General features: G+C 43.5%; 1 protein-coding gene across 3 annotated transcripts in view; it reads left to right on the top strand.

The window, feature by feature from the left end:
* Positions 1-20,869, top strand: part of TAF12 (TATA-box binding protein associated factor 12) — a 383,226-nt gene that overhangs the window by 67,176 nt on the left and 295,181 nt on the right. For 2 of the 3 annotated variants that reach the window (XM_069622970.1, XM_069622971.1), the window contains exon 2: positions 3,322-3,405. The exons of the other annotated variant lie outside the window; for it this stretch is intronic. In XM_069622970.1, coding sequence (XP_069479071.1) covers positions 3,337-3,405 — 69 coding nt within the window. In that variant the 5' untranslated portion in view covers positions 3,322-3,336. The remainder of the gene's footprint in view (positions 1-3,321; positions 3,406-20,869) is intronic. 3 annotated transcript variants of the gene reach the window in all.

The raw sequence follows: 20,869 nt of genomic DNA, 5'->3' as shown, positions 1-20,869 counted from the left end.
TCTTTTAGCCTTCTTCTTGGTCTGTGAGGTCGGGAAAATCCTTATATGCACTTCCAGTGCCCGCAAAAGCGTGCTTACCTGGCTTTTAGGATAAGACGAGGGCCCCTGCACCCACTCTGGAGAGATCCTGGAAGAAACTGAAGGAGCCAAGACTACAAGACTTGTGAGGAGACGTGGACCCGTCGGAATGAGTCTTGGTGACCAAATTCTGCTGCTTCCCTGGAAGACCCATGTCCTGTGCAAGATCTCCAGCAGTCCTGCGAAGGAGGTGCGATCCTTGGAGTGTAGGGAACATCCATTCTCGACGTCAGCTCGGAGTCCTAAGCAGAGGATCCTTCAGATGTGCCCCAGGACTGCCCTGTGGCTGTCCAGCTCTAAGTTTGGGCTACTGTGCTGCAGACGTTGCCGTTCCGAGTTGAGGGCTGGAACTTGGGGGATCTTCACCTCGTGCAACAAGACTTACCTTTTGAGAAATGTTGTGGTCCTAGTGTCAAGGAGACCCGAGATGGGAGGGAAAGTCTGATCGTGGCAAGTGAATCCCATTTCGTCGACGTGCATCGGTGGCCGTCCTCCGAAATTGCTTGCCGGCATCCATTCCTGTCCTGAGAGGGCCCTGCATAGAGTTTTGCTGCATTCTTCAACTGGGAGACCTTGCAGATTATTAAGAATCAGAGTACTGAGCGTGAGTTATAGCGCTACTTACCTGCATCCCTAAATCCCCTTTAAAAGTTTGATAACTTTAATAAACATTTTCCAACAGTTTGGCTTTGCCATTGCTTGTTCACACAAGCACTCAGAATTGGGAACACGTTTGTTAGCTAGTTTAACTCGTCTGACACTTGCAACTGTTCACTGAACCCTAGAGACCCTACCTTCATTTTTTCCATCTTCACAAAACTGTATGGAACTTTTGGGCACAAGGCCCCATACATCTTAGGGATGGACTTCTGAAGTTAGGATTGAATCTCTGTGGACTAGTAGTGCCAATACTAACCTGTACCTTCCTTTTCAGGGGTTTGATATGTATTTTGCCCTACACCAGTAATTGTATATATGTATCTAATTTTTAGTATTGAGTGATATTACCTTTTTGTAGTCATTTCTCAGTGATATTTGGCCATAAATAACTGTATTTGTATGCATACTGTGTAGGTGTAATTGATTCCCATTGTGTGTACTCACTGTGTGGACCCTTTACAAGCTCACCACCTCTTGAGACTTGGCCTAGACCTCTCGTCGCTGCTACCTTGAACTGATTTGGCTACAGCTCCCAGAGTTGTCCCGGTCACAATATAGGTTGGCCTTCTATACATCTGTCCAACAGACAAGAGTATAAAAAATCAGTCCGAACAACATGGTTGCCATCCTATACCAGCTTATGCAATAAAAACACAGGTGCCTACAATGTCCATTAAATGCCCAGATTCTTGCATCATTACCCATATTCTTGCATCATTAGCCAGTTATTTTAAAACTTTGGTGACAAATGAAACCAGCATTGGCAAAAACAACATATTTTACCTTTATTTAGGCATTGGGTAAACCCTTTTCACACATTGCAATGACGGTACTACCTGGCGATGCTATGGCAACATCCGGCAAACAGTGCTTGTACCTGGGTGCCATTATGGTATTACTCAGAAAATTCCATGCTAGTAGCTTTTAAATTGAATTTGTTGTACCCCCTGACCAATCTAATGCCTGTACAAAAGCCAGAACTGTTGACTTTGCCAGTGCTTCTTTTGAAAGGAATTCAGTTCAAGTATGGGCATATTTCTTATAAATAGAATGGCTGAAGGCTCACTTGGTTAAGCCATTTCTATTAAAAATAGAGGTGGTTTACAGTTGCAATTAAGCCATTACACTTCAGAAGACTACTTAGAAATAACATGTGCATCCCTCTAAAGGCACAAAGCTATCTCAGAGATCCTGCTATGGGTTGGTGCTTTTGGCAGGGAGGGGCACGTAATAAGTGGAAGTTGCCTTAGGTGGTCAATAAGTGGGTACAAAAAATAACACCCACAGGTTGTGTCCATCCCCTCATCCCGTCGCTCTCGTGTCTTCAATTCCCATTCCAAGAATCTGCTCGAGGCACTACCTAATAGCCGAAACTTAAAATGCCTTTTGCAGCACACCGCTGACCTGTTATACTGTAAGGGCAGACCCTCCTGGCATCAGTGCATGCAGTCCACAGCATTCCATGCTGGGAGTATACTTTTGCAACATAATACTTTGCATGTGGACGCTCGTGCGCAGATTGTTTGGCATGTCGTAATAAGCCCATTTAAGCTCTCCACACTGAATACAGCAGTAATTGGTGACTGGCCCACCAACTAAGTAGCCAAAACAAAAAATAAAAAAAAAACATTTCAATCAAAACGTTTGTTTATGGAGGGCTCCATGTGTTTTACTGTGCGTTTAAAAATAAATAAATACATAAATAAGTTTGTTTTATTTTTTGTGTAAATTTTAAACTTTTTTTTTTTCTCCTTCATACATTTACCAATTTATTTTGACCTCAAAATGCGGGGAGGAGACCCTCATCCCATATGGCCCAAACCATTGTGTCTTTTTTCTTAAAGTCTTCCTATAGGTGTGCGTTTTTTTTCCTGATTAAGAGAAATACAGCCAAATTGCAAATAACTTGGGTGAAAGAGTACATATCAAAACCCTTTCAAGCTTATTAATATGTAATTCTTCTGGATAGTATTGAGCTAATGATGATGTTGACAATATTACTGTGCTCACATTGGTATACTTTTAATTGTCGGAGTAACTGTACTGTCCCTCTTTAAATTGCGTTTAGTATATTAAGGATTCTTTTTTTCTTTAAATAATTGGAATGCCTTCTAACCATGAGAAATTGGACTACAAAGTATGCCTGCCAATGAATCTCCCTACTTGTTGCAGTGGCAGCATGTGATCAGTAATCCACTGTTTTGTTACTCTACTAAAATGCCCACTCTTTTTCCCTTCCGCAGCACACCATGAGAGTTCTAAAACATCTTTCTGTCTCACTCACCCTGTTCTGAACAAAGAACACACCCACATCTTTATGTATAAACTGTCTAACTTGTTCGAGTAAATACCTTAGTTATCATAAGTGTGCGTGTGAGATTTTTAGAGTTTAGCGCATGATGTATCGACGAACATCAATAAACATGTTTGTTTGATAAATATTACATAGTATTTTGCTATTGATTGTATTTAGTTTGTGATGCACTATATGCTGATTTTAGCTTGCTGTGTTTTAGTCTGATCACCAATGCAATTGGTGAACAAGGTCCGAAAATGGCCTCCTTAATTACTGTTTATTTCCAGGCTGCTCATGGAAAAATGGCTTCTCCCTTCACCGGGCCGACCGCAGTAGCTGATGTAATTAAAGACCTAGACACGCAGATAGCTGTAAGTAAATTGCCTGCGCTGGTCTGCAGTGGGCATGGAGGTGTGTGGCATGCACAATGTGGGCACTGAATCCCTGGGTTGCCCGAGTGCATTCTAGAAATTATTGTACCTGTTAGTATGTTTTGCACACCTTTGACCCCGCTTAAAGATGTTATTAATGTTTATGCCCACTGGAAATCATTGCGATTCTTCTGAAGTATAATGTGATTATCCTGGGATAGCTTTTATGGCTTATTGGTGCTTATAAAGCAGTAGCACTACCTCTCCACCCATCTCCTAATTGTAATTTAAACTAAATTCATCAATATTTGCCAAAAGAACATTGAGTGAAAGAATTGCATGTCAGGCAACGCATGGAGCCAGTGGTGACAATAGTCTGCTCCCTGTTAGGACTGATTTACTATACTCTGGCCTGGTGGACAGATGTATAGAAGGCAAACCTAGTATTGTGACAGACCACTCTGGGAGCTGTAGCCAAACCAGTTCATGGTAGCTAGGCGAGTGGTCTAGGCTAAGTCTCAGGAGGTGGTGAGCTAGAAAGGGGTCCACAATGAGCACACAGAGTTAAGCAGTCAAGGAACACACTTAGACAAACGGGTATAAACATACTTCTTTGCCTATGGCCAAATAACAGTGAAAAATGACTACTAACAGGTAATAACATCACACAATCACTAGGGTAGGGCAAAATGCATATCAAACCCATGAAAAGGAAGGTACAGATTAGTATTAGCACTACAGGTCCACAGAGATTCAATCTTAACCTCAGAAGACCATCCTTAATATGTATGGAGCTTTGTACCCAAAAATTCAGCAGTTCCATACAGTTTTGTGAAGTTGGGAACAATTCAGGTAGGGTCTCTGGGGTCCAGTGAACAGTTCCAAGTGTTAGGGGACAAGTTAATCTGACTAACAAACGTGTTCCCAACTTTTGGAGTGCTTGTGTGAGCAAGTAATAGCAAAGCCAAAGTAATACAAAAGTTACCCAAACCTTTGAAGGGGAGTTAGAGGTTCAGGTAAGTATGGCTACAACTCACTTCCACCCTCCCCCGTACTCAGATTCTTCACAGGACTTGGAAGGATGGTTGAAAAGGGTCCAAGGTCGATTTTTCCCGCCGTCAGCCCCATCCCTCGATACCCATGGGTTGCAAGTTCGGCCACTTCTGTGGTTGTCGACTAATGCTGGTGCAATTAGAAAATTATTGGCTTTGGTGGTCCGGTTTATCAAGGCGACATGAATAAACTTTGAACAAATAATAAATTGTAGAACTTTTCAAAAGTACTGTACCGAAAGTCGCGTCTTACTGAGTTGTGGTTAACAAAGCCAAAGAAACCACTAATAAGAATAATGTAGAAAAATAACTCAGATAGATGACAGTGCCAAAGAAGTAGTTTTGCAAAAACAAAAATAATTCTTTTATTCAGACAAATTAGCCCTTGTAGATTGACAGGTTTGCCCTTATAGATGACACGTGTTTCGGCCGTACATAAGGCCTTTCTCAAATCGGGGCATTAATATTTTTCATTCACGCGAACATATGCGTTTCTTATACGTTTCATGCCCCCACGTTATTTTCTTATCGGTGCTCCTCAATAATTGTGTTCAATCCCTTGACTGGTCGCATCTCGCGTTCTACTCGCGTGTGTCTATTATCTGGGGCATGAAACGTATAAGAAACGCATACATTCGCGTGAATGACCAATATTAATGCCCTGATTTGAGAAAGGCCTTATGTACGGCCGAAACACGTGTAATCTATAAGGGCAAACCTGTCAATCTACAAGGGTGAGCTCACTAATGATTTTATCCAAAAGCATCACTGCATCTTTTGTCCTGGCAGTTATTGCCCCCAGAGCATGGTAGCTAGTCTTCCTTCATGGACACATTATATCTGATATGAGCACTGTCCCATAGGTGACTGGCTCAAAGCAGATGCTCACAAATTTATATTTAAAATGGTTTATTTGGATACTTTCTGTGGAGGCAAAAATAACAAACGGTAAAGGGATGACTTGTAACCCTGTGGGAGATTTGGTGGTCTCCACCTAAAATGTAGGGGTAACTAAACGTTGCAAATGGACTCTTGTAGTTCAGGTAGTGCCAGGGTTCCCCCTGCGAGATGTGGAAAACGGTGTACAAAAATGAAGTCTCTTAAAGCAAAGTCTCTGCTGTTTTGGAAGGAAGAAGTTCAAGAGGGACATTGCTTCCTCCAGACAGACTCTCACCAACATCCTCATTGTAGTTCCATCTCCAGACTTATGGGCCCATTCATACGGTCTCTGTTCTCTTTGCTTTTTCCTCTTCTCCCATTAATGGTGGTACTGGGTGGGGTGGGAGGTACTCTTGACCTCCTTCCACTCCTCCAAGGCCTTTATTAATGTCTATCTTAATGGCATCATCTTGGTCCAGGGCCCTTAGCCCAATCTCCTTTTTGATACACTTCCTGCATCTTTATCAACTACCTCCCTTCTCCTGCTACTCCTTCCGCCACCTCTCTGGCACCCTCCTCTGCCCACCCTCGGGCCTTCGACCACCTCAGCAGGGCATACCTCACGCCTGTACCCCTCCACTGAAAAAAAATGTGGCAACCTGCTCCACATCGCTACTGTCAACTCTCGTTCTGCTGTCAAACAATCCTCTGAGATCTGTCAGCTCCTTGAACTCGACCTGGATGGCCTTGCTCTCACCGAGACCTGGTTGACGGCCAGTTCTGTCACGAGTTTTGACACTCTCCTACCAGAGGGCTACAAGATCCTCTCCGAACCCACCAACCGTCCTGGAGGTGGAGTAGCCCTTCTCTTTCCAGAGTGGGTCCCTGCTTCTTTCGTCCCTACAAAGGCCTACTCCTCCTTTGAATGCCTGGTCTGCAGGCTCTCTATCTCTCCTGGCCTCTCTCTGTGGCCACCATTTACAAGCCACCTGGCCAGGTCACCCTCTTACTCTCAGAATGGGCTGACCGCTCCTTCTTTCCTTGCCGCTACCTCTCAACTTCTCCAACTCTGACACCTCAACATCCATCTGGATGCTTCCAATCGCTCCTCTTGGCTTTTCCGCAATCACTGCAACACTCTAAATTGGCACTGGATAGGCAGGAGCTAAAGGCAGCTGCTGGGTAGCCAGCATAAATGAGTGACCAGGAGCTAGTACATAGCGTTGCGCAAATAAACTTCCACATAAAGTGCACACTTACCATTTTGTCCATTATTTATGACCCATTGTGCTTTAAATGTTGTATAGTTGTGCTATCATGTTTATGTATAGTGTCCCAAACGCACAGTTAAAATTCACAAAGGTGTGGGTTTTCGGCATAAGTTGGCTTGGAGAGCCAAAAGTAGATGTTGGTGTCTAACCAGGCTCCTCTAGGCTATATGCAGGAGCTAAATGCTCTCTTTGGATTCTACCCTCTGGCACGACACACTCTGAACACCTTGGAGTTTCTCCTCTCTTCTGAAATCCCACTCTCGCCACTCCTCTCTTGGACTGACCACTTTCTGCTCTCCTCCCACCTCAAGTTCTCTGTCCCCAGGTGATGCCTACCCCAGCACTGTCACCTCTCAAACACTCCTGTATGCAGTGACTGGGCTCAGCCTGCAAATAGGCCACTACTCCCACTTGGTCTGCATCGGCCGGTTCGATGTCTTCAGCAGCCCTACTTGGTATGGTGATTTCAGAGTAGTGACAAAGTTTTAGTTTCCTGTTCATCTGCATGGGCCAGGGTGAAATCAAAAACCCTTAGCAAGCCACCTCCAGGATAGACCATTGCAAGCTGGGTAAGGAGGAAAGTCCCATTGTATGCCGGGGCCCGCCACTCCAATAGCAAAATAAAATTGGCGGTTCACACCGATTGCTTTCAGAATGTTGGCAACTGGGCCAGTGAGGTTTTGGCAGCGATGTTCCACTTCAGCGTTTCCTTCACAAATGATTTCAAGTTAGTCTTTGGTGCCCTTGGCCTCATGTTTGGACGGTTCTCTTTGAAAGTGGAGAGGTCCACCCTGTCATTACAGCAGACAGGAAGTGGGGGTGGAATGAGTGGATATTGTTGTTTTTCAGTAGCTTCCCCTTTTGGTCCCAACTTGGGCTTTAAATCTGGAGGTTCGATTTTCTGGTGGGTAATGCCGGTTGATCTGTGATTTAGACTTCGGATCCCACTCTTCTTAACACCTGTTCTGTGTGTGATGTGGATAAATAGACCAGGCTGATTAAATTATATCTAAAGTGGTTTGCTTGGGGACTGTTGCATTGCCAGGGGAGGAGGTATAATAAACATGGAAGGCACAAAGTGCAACTCGGTGTCAGGATGCTGTGGTGGTCTCAAACTAAAATACAGAGGGTCAAGTTTGATGTGTCTCTGGCTTTGAGAAGTGGCAGGTTTCCCCCTCCCAGAATGCACCAAAAGAGTCTTAAAGCAATGTCTCTGCAGTTTCAATGGTCAGTCCCAACTCTGGTTCAATGGTTTACCTTACCTTTGCTCCCGCGTTTAGGGGTCCCCAACACATCCTCTTTATCCACTGATCTATTGTCATGACATATTGTGTTCTGAAATCTACTCCCCAAATCAGTTCTTGCACAATATCTTGCCCCCTCTTCTCCTTTGAACACAATCATTTTCAACTTTGTCCCCCTTCTCTCTGATCCTTTTGTCTTCTTCGTGCCTTTGGATACACTTCTTACCAAAGTACCTCTCTCATGTCTCAGCCAGTCTCCCTCTTTGCCCCTTTTGAGCGCCACCCACTTCAACCAACATCTCTCGGCTCCTTCATCTTTTTGTGCCACTCTTGGCCCCATTCTTGCTCCAAACTGGCTTCTTTGCCGCTTACCTTCTTGAACACCAAATTCCTGGTTCTCCATTTCTCTGCATGCTCTTTACTCCCCCTTCATTACACCTCTGGTCACCTGTCTCAACATTGGAGTTGTGGAGAACTTGATTTCCTTGATGCTGGGTTGTCTCCACTTCCAGCTATAAGGGCCACGTGCTGTTTGCCATCTGAAGGGGACTTAAGGGTGACTAGTGGTATCTTCTGTGTACCTCTCGGGCACATCTTGTGCTAGTTTAGGGAGGAGACCTGTTACTTTGGTCGCTCCACTAGATGTCACCAGAACCATCCCGTGTACTTCGGCACAGCTCCCAGAGTGCGCATGTGATTCTTTTGTTTGATTGCCTTTTTCACAACCTATGCTCCTCTTACTGATCTCTTCCTAATGTGTTCTGCTACTAGAGTGACTGCTTAACTGTCTGTGGGGGTTATCTGTCAACAAGTATACCATCCCATTGCCTGCATGTGCCATTTTTGTTTTGACATCCGCTTGATGGGTTCTAAAACCTTTGACACACTACTTTTTTTGCTTTCCAGTATGCAGTGTAATCTCTTAAGCATCTTTGCGAGACTCTAAAATGAACAGCTGTTCTGAAAGTCAGACTGTTAGACCTATTTTTATAATCCAAAGTGCATCACATCCCTGTGGTGGCTTTTGTTCCTCTTCATTGTTCAGTGGTTTAATTGGCATATCAATTGTGTTCTGGATATTTCACGGTTGATAAATTCATTCCATCAGCCAAGTTAGAGCCTGACTGGACTCCTTCCTGAGGTCACTCTAATCTACCCTTTTAAATGGATGAACCACATCCTCCCTGCTCTATTTTTCAGTTCTGTCCCCTGTGGTTTTATTTGACCAGTGATGCTGCTACGGTCCAGCTAACCTTCTTGGTCTTTCAGTTCCACTGTCATATCCGCTTTCAATTTTCCTATTCCTAGCTCGATTCTTTTCACTATGAGGTTATAAGTGGTCAAATCAAAGTGTGATGGATTTGAGAAGAACTAAAAAAACAAGAAGAGTTTCCTCCTGTAAATGGAAGGTCCTGCACACAGCCACAGGAGAGAGAACGGGCAGCGCGAGAACGCCCAGTGCTGGTAGTCATTTTCCCCCAGAAAGGCATAACAGGTTTATGTACTGAAAGCAGAATGTGATGCACAGCTCTAGGCATCACAATGTTTTGAGGTAGACTTCTTGATGGCACATTTTAGCGCAAAAATACCTTGAGAAGCAACAAATAAACATCTTTGTGTCTGAAGCTGCGTGCAGCATTCTTCTTTGAACAGGAATTGCTACTTTTAAGAAACAAGCTTTGACTGAAGTCTTTCCAACTATCCCTCTCCCCACTCCCCCGCACACCCCCCCTCCTCCTGAGTCATTCTGATTTGGTGTAGTACGATTAAATATTTCTGAACTTCTGCTTTGTCCTCTGCCCTTGTTTCTATCCCTTTTATAATCTGAACATGCCAACACCTACTTTTTAGTGTAATTAATGTTTGCAATATGGCTATCTGTTAATAAGGAACACACTTACATCAAATGTCATCCCAGTCCGGTTACCTCCCACAGCAAAAGAATAGTGGCCTTCAGTCTCTGTTGGTCTCTTGAATTGGAGGTGACATGATCTTCAACCTTTGTCCCAACAGCATTTTTGCACCTTTACTTACTAAAATAGTAAACTCTTCTTTTCAAACAGTCCCCAAAAATATAAAAAAAAGGTCACTGTTACTCCTTTTGGCTAAAAAGCCCAATCTAGACCAACGCGACCCTAACAACTTGAGACCTATTACGAACTGTAATTTTACTCTCAAGGTTATGGATAAAATTGCTACTGCACAGCTCCAGGCATATGTGGAAAGTAATGAAATTCTACACCCACAGCAATCGGGCATTAGACCTGTCCACAGCACTGAGACAGCAATGCTGGACTTGCAGACCAAAATGCTGGGGATCATGGATAAGGGTAAAACGGGTTTACTAATTCTGCTAGATCTTAGTGCTGCCTTCGATCTGCTGGACCATCGGTTACTCCTAGAAGCACTAGAAAAAGTTGCTAACTGTTCCAAGGAAGCTATTGGCTGGCTATCCTCTTTCCTTGAGAATAGAATTTCCCGAGTGCACTGGGGTGACAAATTACCTGCAGAATCCAACATTTTCTGCGGTGTTCCACAGGGCGCCAGCCTCTCGCCGCTGTTATTTAACTTGTACATTCGACTCCTATGTGAACTGCTGGACCATGTTGTTTTTCACCAACTACTCTGATGACACTCAGCTTATTATGGAACTGAGTGGAGAGCATGCTAAGGACAGTACATCTCTTAACGACCTTTATAGCATCATAGAAGATTGGGTGGATAATAACTGGATGTGCTTGAATAGCAATAAAACGGAGCTCATGATTTTCGGGGTCCCCAGAGGCACGAGCCAAACTCTCTCGGGACTACCAATCTTTTAAAATCAAAGAATCCCGCATTGAGGTCTCGGGAAAAGGTAAAAACCTTAGGCATGACACTAGAAGCCTCCCTAAATGCAGATGCCCAAGCAATGTATGTAAGCAAAAACTGTGCCTACTTCACTAGATTGCTTAAGGCAATTAGACCATTGCTCAGTGAGGAAAAATTGCACAACTATATAGCCAGAGCTACTATTCTATCCCGCCTAGACTATGGAAATGCTCTCTTAGCTGGAGCCAGCAAACAAAGTATGCACAAATTCCAACTGATTCAAAATAACACGATTAGAATAATCAAACAAAAAGCTAGGACTGAACATAAAAGTGAAGCTAGACGTGAGATGCATTGGTTGAAAATAGAAGATTGCATACATTTCAAATCTCTGACTTTGACACACAAGTGCCTGCATACTATGGAAAAGCACTTGCATACTAGAAATCCAAATTCATTGCGTCCAACCCCCCCCCCCCCCCCCCCAGGCTTTAAGATCAGAAGCCCTTGGGTTTGTAACAGGTCCCACGCACAAAAGAACCTTCCCAAACCGTGCAGCAGCAAGCTGGAACAAACTCCCACTCAGCCTCCGGCTGGAGACGAGCCACCTTGCCTTCAGAAAGAAGCTAAAAACGTTCCCTTTTAAATAAAAAACACTAGCATGGTGCGCTCCCAGCTATCTCTTAATCCACCACAATTCTTCTGGTTTATGTAATCTGTCCTGTAATCACTGTTCGTCCTTCATATATTCTCTATCTTACTGTAAGCGCCACGATGCCTGCGGGCTGTCGGCGCTATACAAATAAATAAATAAAACTAAATAAACAGATGGAGGACTCTAAAAATCTGAGGTTTGCTGAAGCCCTGCCTCACAAGCTGCTGCTCCCATTAGATGCCTTTGTAAAATAGACCCCCTTTAGCCTACACATTTTGCAGAGTGGTGCAAAGATAGGTATCTTCATTAACCTTAATGTTGTTATTGGCAGCACAAGCCCTACAGAAAAACTGCATACCATACTCTTGCTGACTATACACAAGATAATACTTCAAACAAATTAGGGAGTTGCAATACCCCCTATACAAAATAGGAAACCAAGGCATAGGGTCTGGGCCCCTAGTTCCAAATGTTGAATCATTACCAGCAAAGGGGTGCCACAAGTAGCTTGCCTGTTAGCACTGCCTTTTCTGAAGATGACCTTGAGCGTAATAAAGCATGTTTTAATTTGTATGAATATCTAGCAGCTATCCAGTACGGATTTAAACAAAAAGATTTAGAAGTAAAGTTCTTTAACAAAAAAATTATTGTGTTTCAGTTAAACCTTATAACACATAAAACCCATACATTATGACATTTTAAGAGACAACAGCTCATTTAAATTCATTAGTTTATTCGTTCTAAAAGACATGAGAATATATAAAGGGCTAAAACATCTAATGTATAACAATACCCATATACAATAAATTGATCTACAGGTCTACCTATACAATTCATTTTCACTAATGCATCACGATAATAAAAATATAAAAAATTCATAACTCCAGTATTTTGGTCCACATATGGTAAGCCACAAAGTTTAATATCCTTGATTTCCCTGAATATAGGATTGTCCAAACATGATCATAGGTTGGATTCATAAATTTATATCTCAACATTCCATAACCTTTTTCATAGATTTCCTCCAGTTTTGGGCATAAAATAAGCGAGTGTCTGAGGGTTTGGACTACTTGATTACATAGCCTAAAAGTTCTAAGTTCATATGGTTGTCCCACGCAGGCTCCAGTACGGGAAAGCGTAGGAAGCAATTCCAAACGTAAGAAGAGTACAAATCTTCTCACCCTGGTATCAGTTTTGTAATGTCATGGAGAATCTACCGGCAATCCTTGTCGTACATATGATCCACATTTTTTAAATGTTCCCAAGTAAGAGACATTTGCACCACGGTCCCAAGTTGAGGCACATTTTTTTAAGTTTCTTTTCCAACACCCCAATTGGATCTTCAACATTAATTTGGAAGCCTTTCTCTACAAAGAACAGTCGAACATACTCCACCCACTCCTTTAAGGGATTGTTACACTGTGCATACTGCTCTGTAATCCGATCTGGGTGCAATCAATCAGGAGTGTATCATCCGCATAGGCTAACCAGCTAACAGATTCTTTAGCCATTTTGGGAGGAACGTTTTGAATATCCCTCGTGTTGGCCTTTACATTTTACTCCCCAAATAGACTCGGGAGGATAGCGCACGGGCAACATGCTCGCCTTGGAAGCAAGACGACGGGAAGCTACACAGGTTCGATCCCCGGGGTCCATGCTTAGAAACCTCTGGGTATTCAGCGCGTTATAAATAGCCCATCATAAATTATATATTTTTTCTCACTATATTTTTTTATTAAGATTTTTCAAAGCTGAACAACCCGTATAATAATTAAACAAGTGACACATATAACCAAATGTATCCTGAATAGAAAAGTAATATTTACAAATAAGGGGGGGGACAGACAACAGCGAGAAAAATGAAAAGGAAGAAAAAAAGGTGGGGGGGTGCACTCCTTAAGTATATAACTCATTAAATACATTCCAAATTGCAGAGTATTAGTCAGTTTTTTCTAATCTCTGATAAGTAACAAACTCCCTACTTGAAAGAGTAGAAAGATCATGCAACCAGTCATCAACAGAAGGTCTAGTTACATTTTTCCAACATTTTTAATATTGGTTTCTTCGACCCCAATCAATGCTCTGTATGCCTAAAAAGAGGGAGTCAACCGACAAACCAAGGTTAACGGGAAACAGACCCAACACACACAACAACAATAACACAGTTCGAGGGAGTGGAAGACCCAACACAAGATCTATACGCTGCAATACAGCCTCCTAGAAATCACACATTTTTTGACAAGACCAAAACATATGTAAACCAGTACCAACATCCCATTAACAATTCCAACATGCATCATCCAAGAGATCACAACGCTTCGCCCTGTAAGGAGTTCAATAGATGCAATACAGCACGACTTGTTGAGTAAACCGTGGATCTAGATATAAAATATATCTAGTAGGTCCTGTGCAAATTTGGTTCCATTCCCTATCTGAAAGAATAAAGTTCAAATCTGAACACCATGTCTCTCTACCTTGTTTTGAAGCAGAAGTGATATCTGCTGGTGCGAGAAGTTTTTATATAAAGTAGAAGCCGAGAGTGGCGCACTTGTAGATAAATGTAATATACTGGCGACAGCATGCAAGGGCGCGTTCAGAGGAGCAACAAATAGATCGGACACCTCACAAAGCATACAGTAACGACAGATTTATGGGCGCAGCTTAGACTTAAATCTAAGGAAATCAAACTGGGTAACGAAGTACCATCCTAGACAGTCCCAATTCCAAATACCCATCGATTGCCAAGAGGGTTATGACAGGGTTTTGATTGTTAGATCGAATCGCTGGGTTTTTCCAAATTGAGGTCTCTGAGATCAGAAGATATTTGACTCTAGAGCTTTCACAGCACTTTTTCCAATATTTCAAAATAGGTCTCACAAAAGGGGGGTCTTGTCAACAACCAACTTGTTCTCCATACTAAGGAGGCTGTCCAAAGGGATTGGATGCACAGATGCCTTCTCCATACTAACCCAGTTCGGGCAACTCGCATCATCGTGTAGCCAGAAGTGTAGGCTGAATACCCAGATATTTAAATCCATTCACTGTCCAGACATCTTGATCAACTCCAAGAAGACCTCTATGACATGTTGACGAGATCAAAAAGACCAATGACTTTGAAACATTAACTTTATAGTTTGACACTCGACCAAATGCCTGTAATGTCGAGAGCAGTATCTGAAACAAATATTTCCGGGTCCGAGAGCAAGACTGAAAGGTCGTCTGCATATAGCTGGACCTTGGAGATACAGCTGTTAATCAAGATGCCCTTAATTTCAGCATTTTCCATAATGATCGCCAAGGGCTCAATAAAGAGATCATAAAAGAGCGAGGATAGAGGGCATCCCTGTCGTGTATCCCGGTGAATAGAGAAACTGTCATGATGCCTACCTCCAAGGAGCCAGGTCCGACTCACCAACCCCAGAGGCAGGCATCATTTCCCCCAGGGGAGTGCCAGCGGGCCCAAGCTGGGGCCCTTTGGACGCAGTCCTGGCGCCTTAGGCGCCAGGCTCATGTTGGACCTCTGTCCTGGCGCCTTAGGCGCCAGGCTCATAAAGCTAGACATGTGTTCAAGTGTTTTAATGTGCACTTACCTGATGCAGACCATGCTGCCACATCCAGGCCCTCTTGAGGCCTGAATGGAACTGCTTTACCTGTGGGATTACTTTCCACCTGGGTGTGGTCGGGGGAAGTATACATACCTGATTGGAGGAAGGATACACACTTGGAACTTCTTCCAAAGCTATTTAAACCACACCCGATCAGCAACTCGCGCTTCGCGTTGTTCTGCTCCTCGCAGCTGGACGCTCACCGTGTCAGCTCCTGCATCTGGACCTCAGCCACGCCTGTCAGTATCCTGGGTCACCTGCAAAGGGAGACAAAAGACCTTACCTGGTAAATCAGCACCACAGAGACATCACACCGACGATCCTGAAAAGGAAGACATCATTTTAAAAGCATTTCGCTACGATCGCTGCAGCGCTGCATTTCACTCACCTTTCCTGGACGCCACCATCTTCAGCAGCGATCATCCGGATCCACAGCCACTTCCCAGAGCCTAGAGAGAAAGACAAGAACAAGGTGAGAGAAGGAAGGAAATAGGAAAATCTCAGTTTCCTTCTAAGTCTTACCTGTTGGGTCATTCCCATTTCATTTCGGGTCTTGCCGCTTCCAGGCATCCGGACCCCAGCCCCTATGGGGAAAAAAGACAAAGACATTGAATGAGCGAATGCAAAGACATTACCCGAGCGCTCATCCAGAATTTACCTGTCATTTACTGGAACTGCACGTTTCACTTCGGGTCGGCGCCATATCTCCGGCATTCCGAACTCCTACCCCTAAGGGGAAAAAGACAATGAACATTATTATTAAGCTTGGACTTTTGAACTTGCAACAGAACTTTTACAGAGCCTTACCTGAATAGTCAAGCTTACCTGAACTCCCATCAATCCTCAATCCAGTGAAGTAACTGGGTTTCAACGCGCCCCTGCATCAGAAGCAGGATGGAGAGCTCATCCTTCCTGACCCTAAGGTGAGACTTCACGGGGAATCGTGGTAGGGTATCGTGGAGGGTTGGAAGAGGGTGGGAGGCTTGAGCATAACTCAATCAGTACGTAATACTCCCTTTTCACGCACAGGGGAATATTCCTGCGAGCCGGAGAAGCCAGAGTAGAGGGGCCCTTCCTGTCCATCTTCAGAGTCCTGCGCTCACCGTTGAAGAAGCATCAGCACTCGAAGCCAGACCTGCGCCTCCGTGGGAATCAGGTGAGCGTTACAGAAACACTCTGACAGACAACCATTTACTAAGACTTTCGCTTCTGCGGCTCTTCAAAGTGCATTGAAGAGCTTCAGAAAACGTGATCCACAACCCACTTTGATCAATACGTGTCAGAGGAATGTCCAACTGACCATATCGAACGCCTTCTCCGCGTCAATACTGATGGCAGTGTAGGGATCTAGCGAAGTACTCTTGAGGTGTATAACATCCAATAGTTCCCTTAGATTATGAAAACTATTCCTACCATACACAAAACCTGTTTGATTTTGGTGAATTAGTTTTGGCAGTATCGGATTAAATCACACTGCAAAAATCTTCGCCAGAAGTTTGACGCCTGTGTTCAGCAAGAATATGGGACTAATTCACATATATCACTGCAGTCCTCTTTGAGTCGGCCACCTGCTCGGAACTGATAATCTCTGTGGAAAGTTCAACCAAAATTGGAGCAAGAGATGAACTGAAAGCGGCATAGAATTCAATACCATTTGGTTCCGAACACTTACCAGGTGACATTAACCCCATACAGCCAGTGACTTCTTGTATTGAAATTTCACCATCTAAACAAGGTTTATCATTGTCACTTAATTTCGGGATATCAATATGTTCAAGAAACTCTATTATCTCATCAGCCACTGCCTCATTTTCACAATACAGTGATGCATAACATTTTCTAAATGCACATAAATGTATTGGTTCTTCCTCAACAATTGCCAGTTACTTTCTGAACTAAAAAGTACTTTTCTCCCCCGTATCTCTACCTTTCATTCTATTGGCTAACAAAGCCCCTGATTTATCCCCAGGCTCCCAAAATGTCTGTCTTGTATGAAATAAATCTCCCTCGGCCTTCGCATGTATCACTTTATCAAGGGACTGCTTCGCATAAAAGAACGGTTAGTAGCTGAAGAGCAGGCCGTATGTACAACCACCGACTGCTTATAAATAGTTTCCAGGTGCACAAATTCTGCCTCATTTATTTTTTTTATTTTTTTATATGAGGCATAGCTAATTATCTTACACCGCAAGAAGGCCTTCAACGCATCCCACAGTGTGGACAATCTATCAACAGTTCTGGTATTTTCTTCAATGAAGAGATTTCAGTCTCAATTTATTTAATACAATCTCTATCCATCAGCAATCTAGCATTGAATCTCCATTGCCTATTATTCTTTCCACCTTCTAAAGAGCGATCTAATTTTAAATTTACACAAGCATGATCAGAGATTATAATATCACCCATATCGGATGCAATCAAATCACCAAATAAAACTCTGCTTCCCAGGAAGAGATCGATTCTAGAAGAAGTACTGTGTGAAGGTGAATAGTAACTATACTGCTTTTTATGAGGGTTCAATTTTCGCAAAATATCAAGTAAGTCCCGAGACTGCATGAGTTGCATGAGATCTTTTCTAGCCTTCTCTTCTGCATGAGAACGTGACATTTCAGATTTATCCAAGATTTTATCTATGATGGTGTTAAAGTCGCCTCTGAGAAGTATATGCCTGTTACCCATATCCTTGAGTAAATCATTCAGTTTTCCCAAAAACTCACATTTGGGTTACATTGGGCGCATATACACTTAAAATTGTTAAGCATCTATTTCCCGCCAACAGCTTAAGCACCACAAATCGTCCGCCATAGTCAATTCTGACTTTTTCCACTGAGGCACGTAAATTAATCTTAAATAAGATAGTCACTCCCCTAGAATTGCTAGCAAAAGCACTTGTGTATTCTTTCACATATGTACTATTGAAAATATAATGAACTTTATCATGGTACAGGTGGGTCTCCTGGAGTAAAACAATGTTGGGTCTTTATTTAAGAAGTGAAGTACTTCCTTTCTCTGACAATTCACTCCTCTTACTTGCCAACTTAAAATTTGCCATACAAACAAACTATGTCCCATAACTAACCTACATAGGCAGGCGGCGAAACCTCCCCAGAGGTATGCAAGCCCGCAAGTGTGGGTCTGCTCCACTCAAACTGCACCATCAATACACTGAAGATGGGATCACAAAAGGATAAATCCCCAACAAACAAGAGGGTATTAAGCATCAGATGATTAGCATCACTAGATGTGAGAGAGGAGCCAACTGATAAAATGTAAATAAGATATAGAGGAATAAAACAAAAAAAGAAGCGATGTAAATAAAAGAAAAAGATTGAGGCCAGAACATGAGTATAGCGAAGAGAGAAGCATCAGCTGCCCAATATCAATAACATCAATCCCGAAAACGAGTTTTAATACATACTCATAACTCTTAACAAGTATCCTATAGAACATATAACCCTCAAGGAGCGATAGAAAAAAAACCGATACATATATATTGGGGAATCTTGCATTTCAGCAATAAATACATCTATATATTTTTTTAAGTCTTTAAGAATGGGGGTAATATACAGGCAGCATATTTAACCTATCATCTTCCGTAGTATGACATTACGGGATATTAACAGCACATACAATCCTCTATTCTTCTCTCGTCTCATTTTCATTTACAGTTCATGAATTACACTATAACATTGTGTGTGAAGCAGTAAATCAAAACTTCATTATGTTCCAAGCAAATCATATCTCTTCGTTTTTTTTCTCGGTAGAAGTGCATAATGATGTACAATTTAATTTAAATATAGGGTGCATCGCAGCGAAAAAACAATAGATATTACTACTAGTCTAGAGGCATCAACAAATTATGCATGCAATTCGAAAGTCTAGTTGTGTAAGCAATCAGTAGGCGACCTGAGACTTATTAACAAAATCTCTTTTCTGCAAGGTTCATTCATCCATGCAACCGCCTCACCCTTTTACGCACAATCAGGACATACCCTCTAGTAACCTCTATAGCCACGTTTAGTTAATAAGCTCCCCGCCTCCCCCCTCGCTCCTTTTGGATGTAGAAGGGTAGATTGGCAGCAATGCACACCGGCATTATCCTACTCAAAAATGTTGCTCATCAGTGATATATATATGATATGGCATTTATAACGCGCCTGTACACGCATGTTTCGAGGCGCGACAAGGAGGGGAAAGGAGGACGACAAAATGACTATCTTACTAGGCCTTGTATCATTCAGAACGTGCAAGTGTGGGTAAGCGGAAAGGGGAGAAGTGCCAAGGGGAAGTGGGGGGTGGGAGTGCAGTAAACTCACAAGTGCAGCCAGCGGGTGGCTCATAAGTGCAGAGGGAAGGGACTGGTTGCAGATACATACCCTTAAGTGCTGGGTAGCTCGGAGGCAGTACAGGGGCAACTGGACATGCAGGAGCCTAGTCCAGAGTTCAGAAGGTGACCAGTGCACAGAGCAATCTGGTGCATCAGGAGGGGAAAGGAAGAGAAAAAGCAGAAACTAAAAGTAAGGTCTTGAGTTGCTTCCGGAACCGGAGGTGGTTCTGCTCAAGTTTGAGAGAGGCAGGGAGGCTGCTCCAGAGGGAGGCCCCAGCTGAAGAGATGGCTCTGCCCCTAACTCTCTGCTTGGAGAAGCGTCTGACCCTCAGAGTTGGAGGTGGATGAGTGGAGAGCTCAAGAAGGGAGATGTTTTGGAAGAGAAAGTTGGAGGTAAAGTGGTCCCAGGCTCCAGAAAGCCTTGTGGACAATGCAGAGGGTCTTGAAGTTGATCCTTGCCGCCACGGGGAGCCAGTGAAGAGATTTCAGAACTGGAGAGATACGATCCCTGGCCTTGAGGTCAAGGACCAGTCTCGCAGTCCTGTTCTGGATAAGTTGTAAAGGTCGAAGAGTAGAGGCAGGAAGATTTTGAAAGGCTGTTGCAATAGTCCAGCCTAGAGAGGAACAGAGCTCTGGCCGCAGTGAGCTTCTGGGGGAAAGTGAGAAAAGGAAGAATACCTCTGAGGAAGTGCAACTGATACTTTGACTTCTTAGAGACGTCAGAGATGGGAGGAGAGAAGGAGAGGGTGGAATCGAAGATGACACCAAGGTTCTTAGCCTCACAGGAAGGAGCAGGAAGAGGGCCAATGTGGGCAGCCAGAGAGAGGAAAGGAGGGACCCGTGTCACAATGAGGAGGATCTCAGTCTTACTGGCATTAAGGCAGAGATCATTGGCGGCACACCATTCCTGAATTGCGTCTAGACAGTGTGGTATGAGAGAAGAAGCAGAGGTGGCTGAGGGGAGCCGCAAAGAGAGCTGAGTGTCATCCGCATAACATTGAAAATTGGAGCAGAAAGAAGCAATGCAGTGGGGAAGAGGTGCCAGATAGTGGTTGAAGAGCCAGGGAGAGAGGGTAGACCCCTCTGTAAGACCACAAGTATAGAGAGAGAGCTAGAAGAAGGCCTCAGTTGGACCGGAGCGGGTCGGTCGGTGAGAAAGGAGGTCAACCAGGCCAGTGCCAGCAAAACACCCATCTACCTCCTGCGAATGCAGATCTAAAAGATTAAACACTCATAAAAAATATATTTCGGTTATAGAAGGAACAGTTGCTGCCCCGGTGAACACACACATGACCAGGTTTCAAAACTTGCATTCCATGAGGCATGTGTGAAGCTTTATCCACATACATAGTATATTCTATCCGTTTGGTGTTATATCTATCTCTTTGGGCCATATCACGGTTGCATTCTTCAGGTGAGACACTAAGTTAGCGTTGAAGTTGTTGACAAGCAAAGGAGTGTCAGATGACATCTTAGAGGGCTGTGCGCATGTGTAATTGTGGTCTAGAGCAGAACATGGGGCCAATAGTTTACAAATCCTGGTCATTTATGACAGTCTTTGAAAAAACACTACATCTGCCAGTGCTTTGCAGATCTCATGCTTCAACGACTCGTTGTGCT

Source organism: Ambystoma mexicanum, chromosome 11, assembly GCF_040938575.1.
Source record: "Ambystoma mexicanum isolate Mex_15411 chromosome 11, UKY_AmexF1_1, whole genome shotgun sequence".
NCBI classification, from domain to species: Eukaryota; Metazoa; Chordata; class Amphibia; order Caudata; family Ambystomatidae; genus Ambystoma; species Ambystoma mexicanum.
This window is presented reverse-complemented; position numbering and strand designations above follow the sequence as displayed.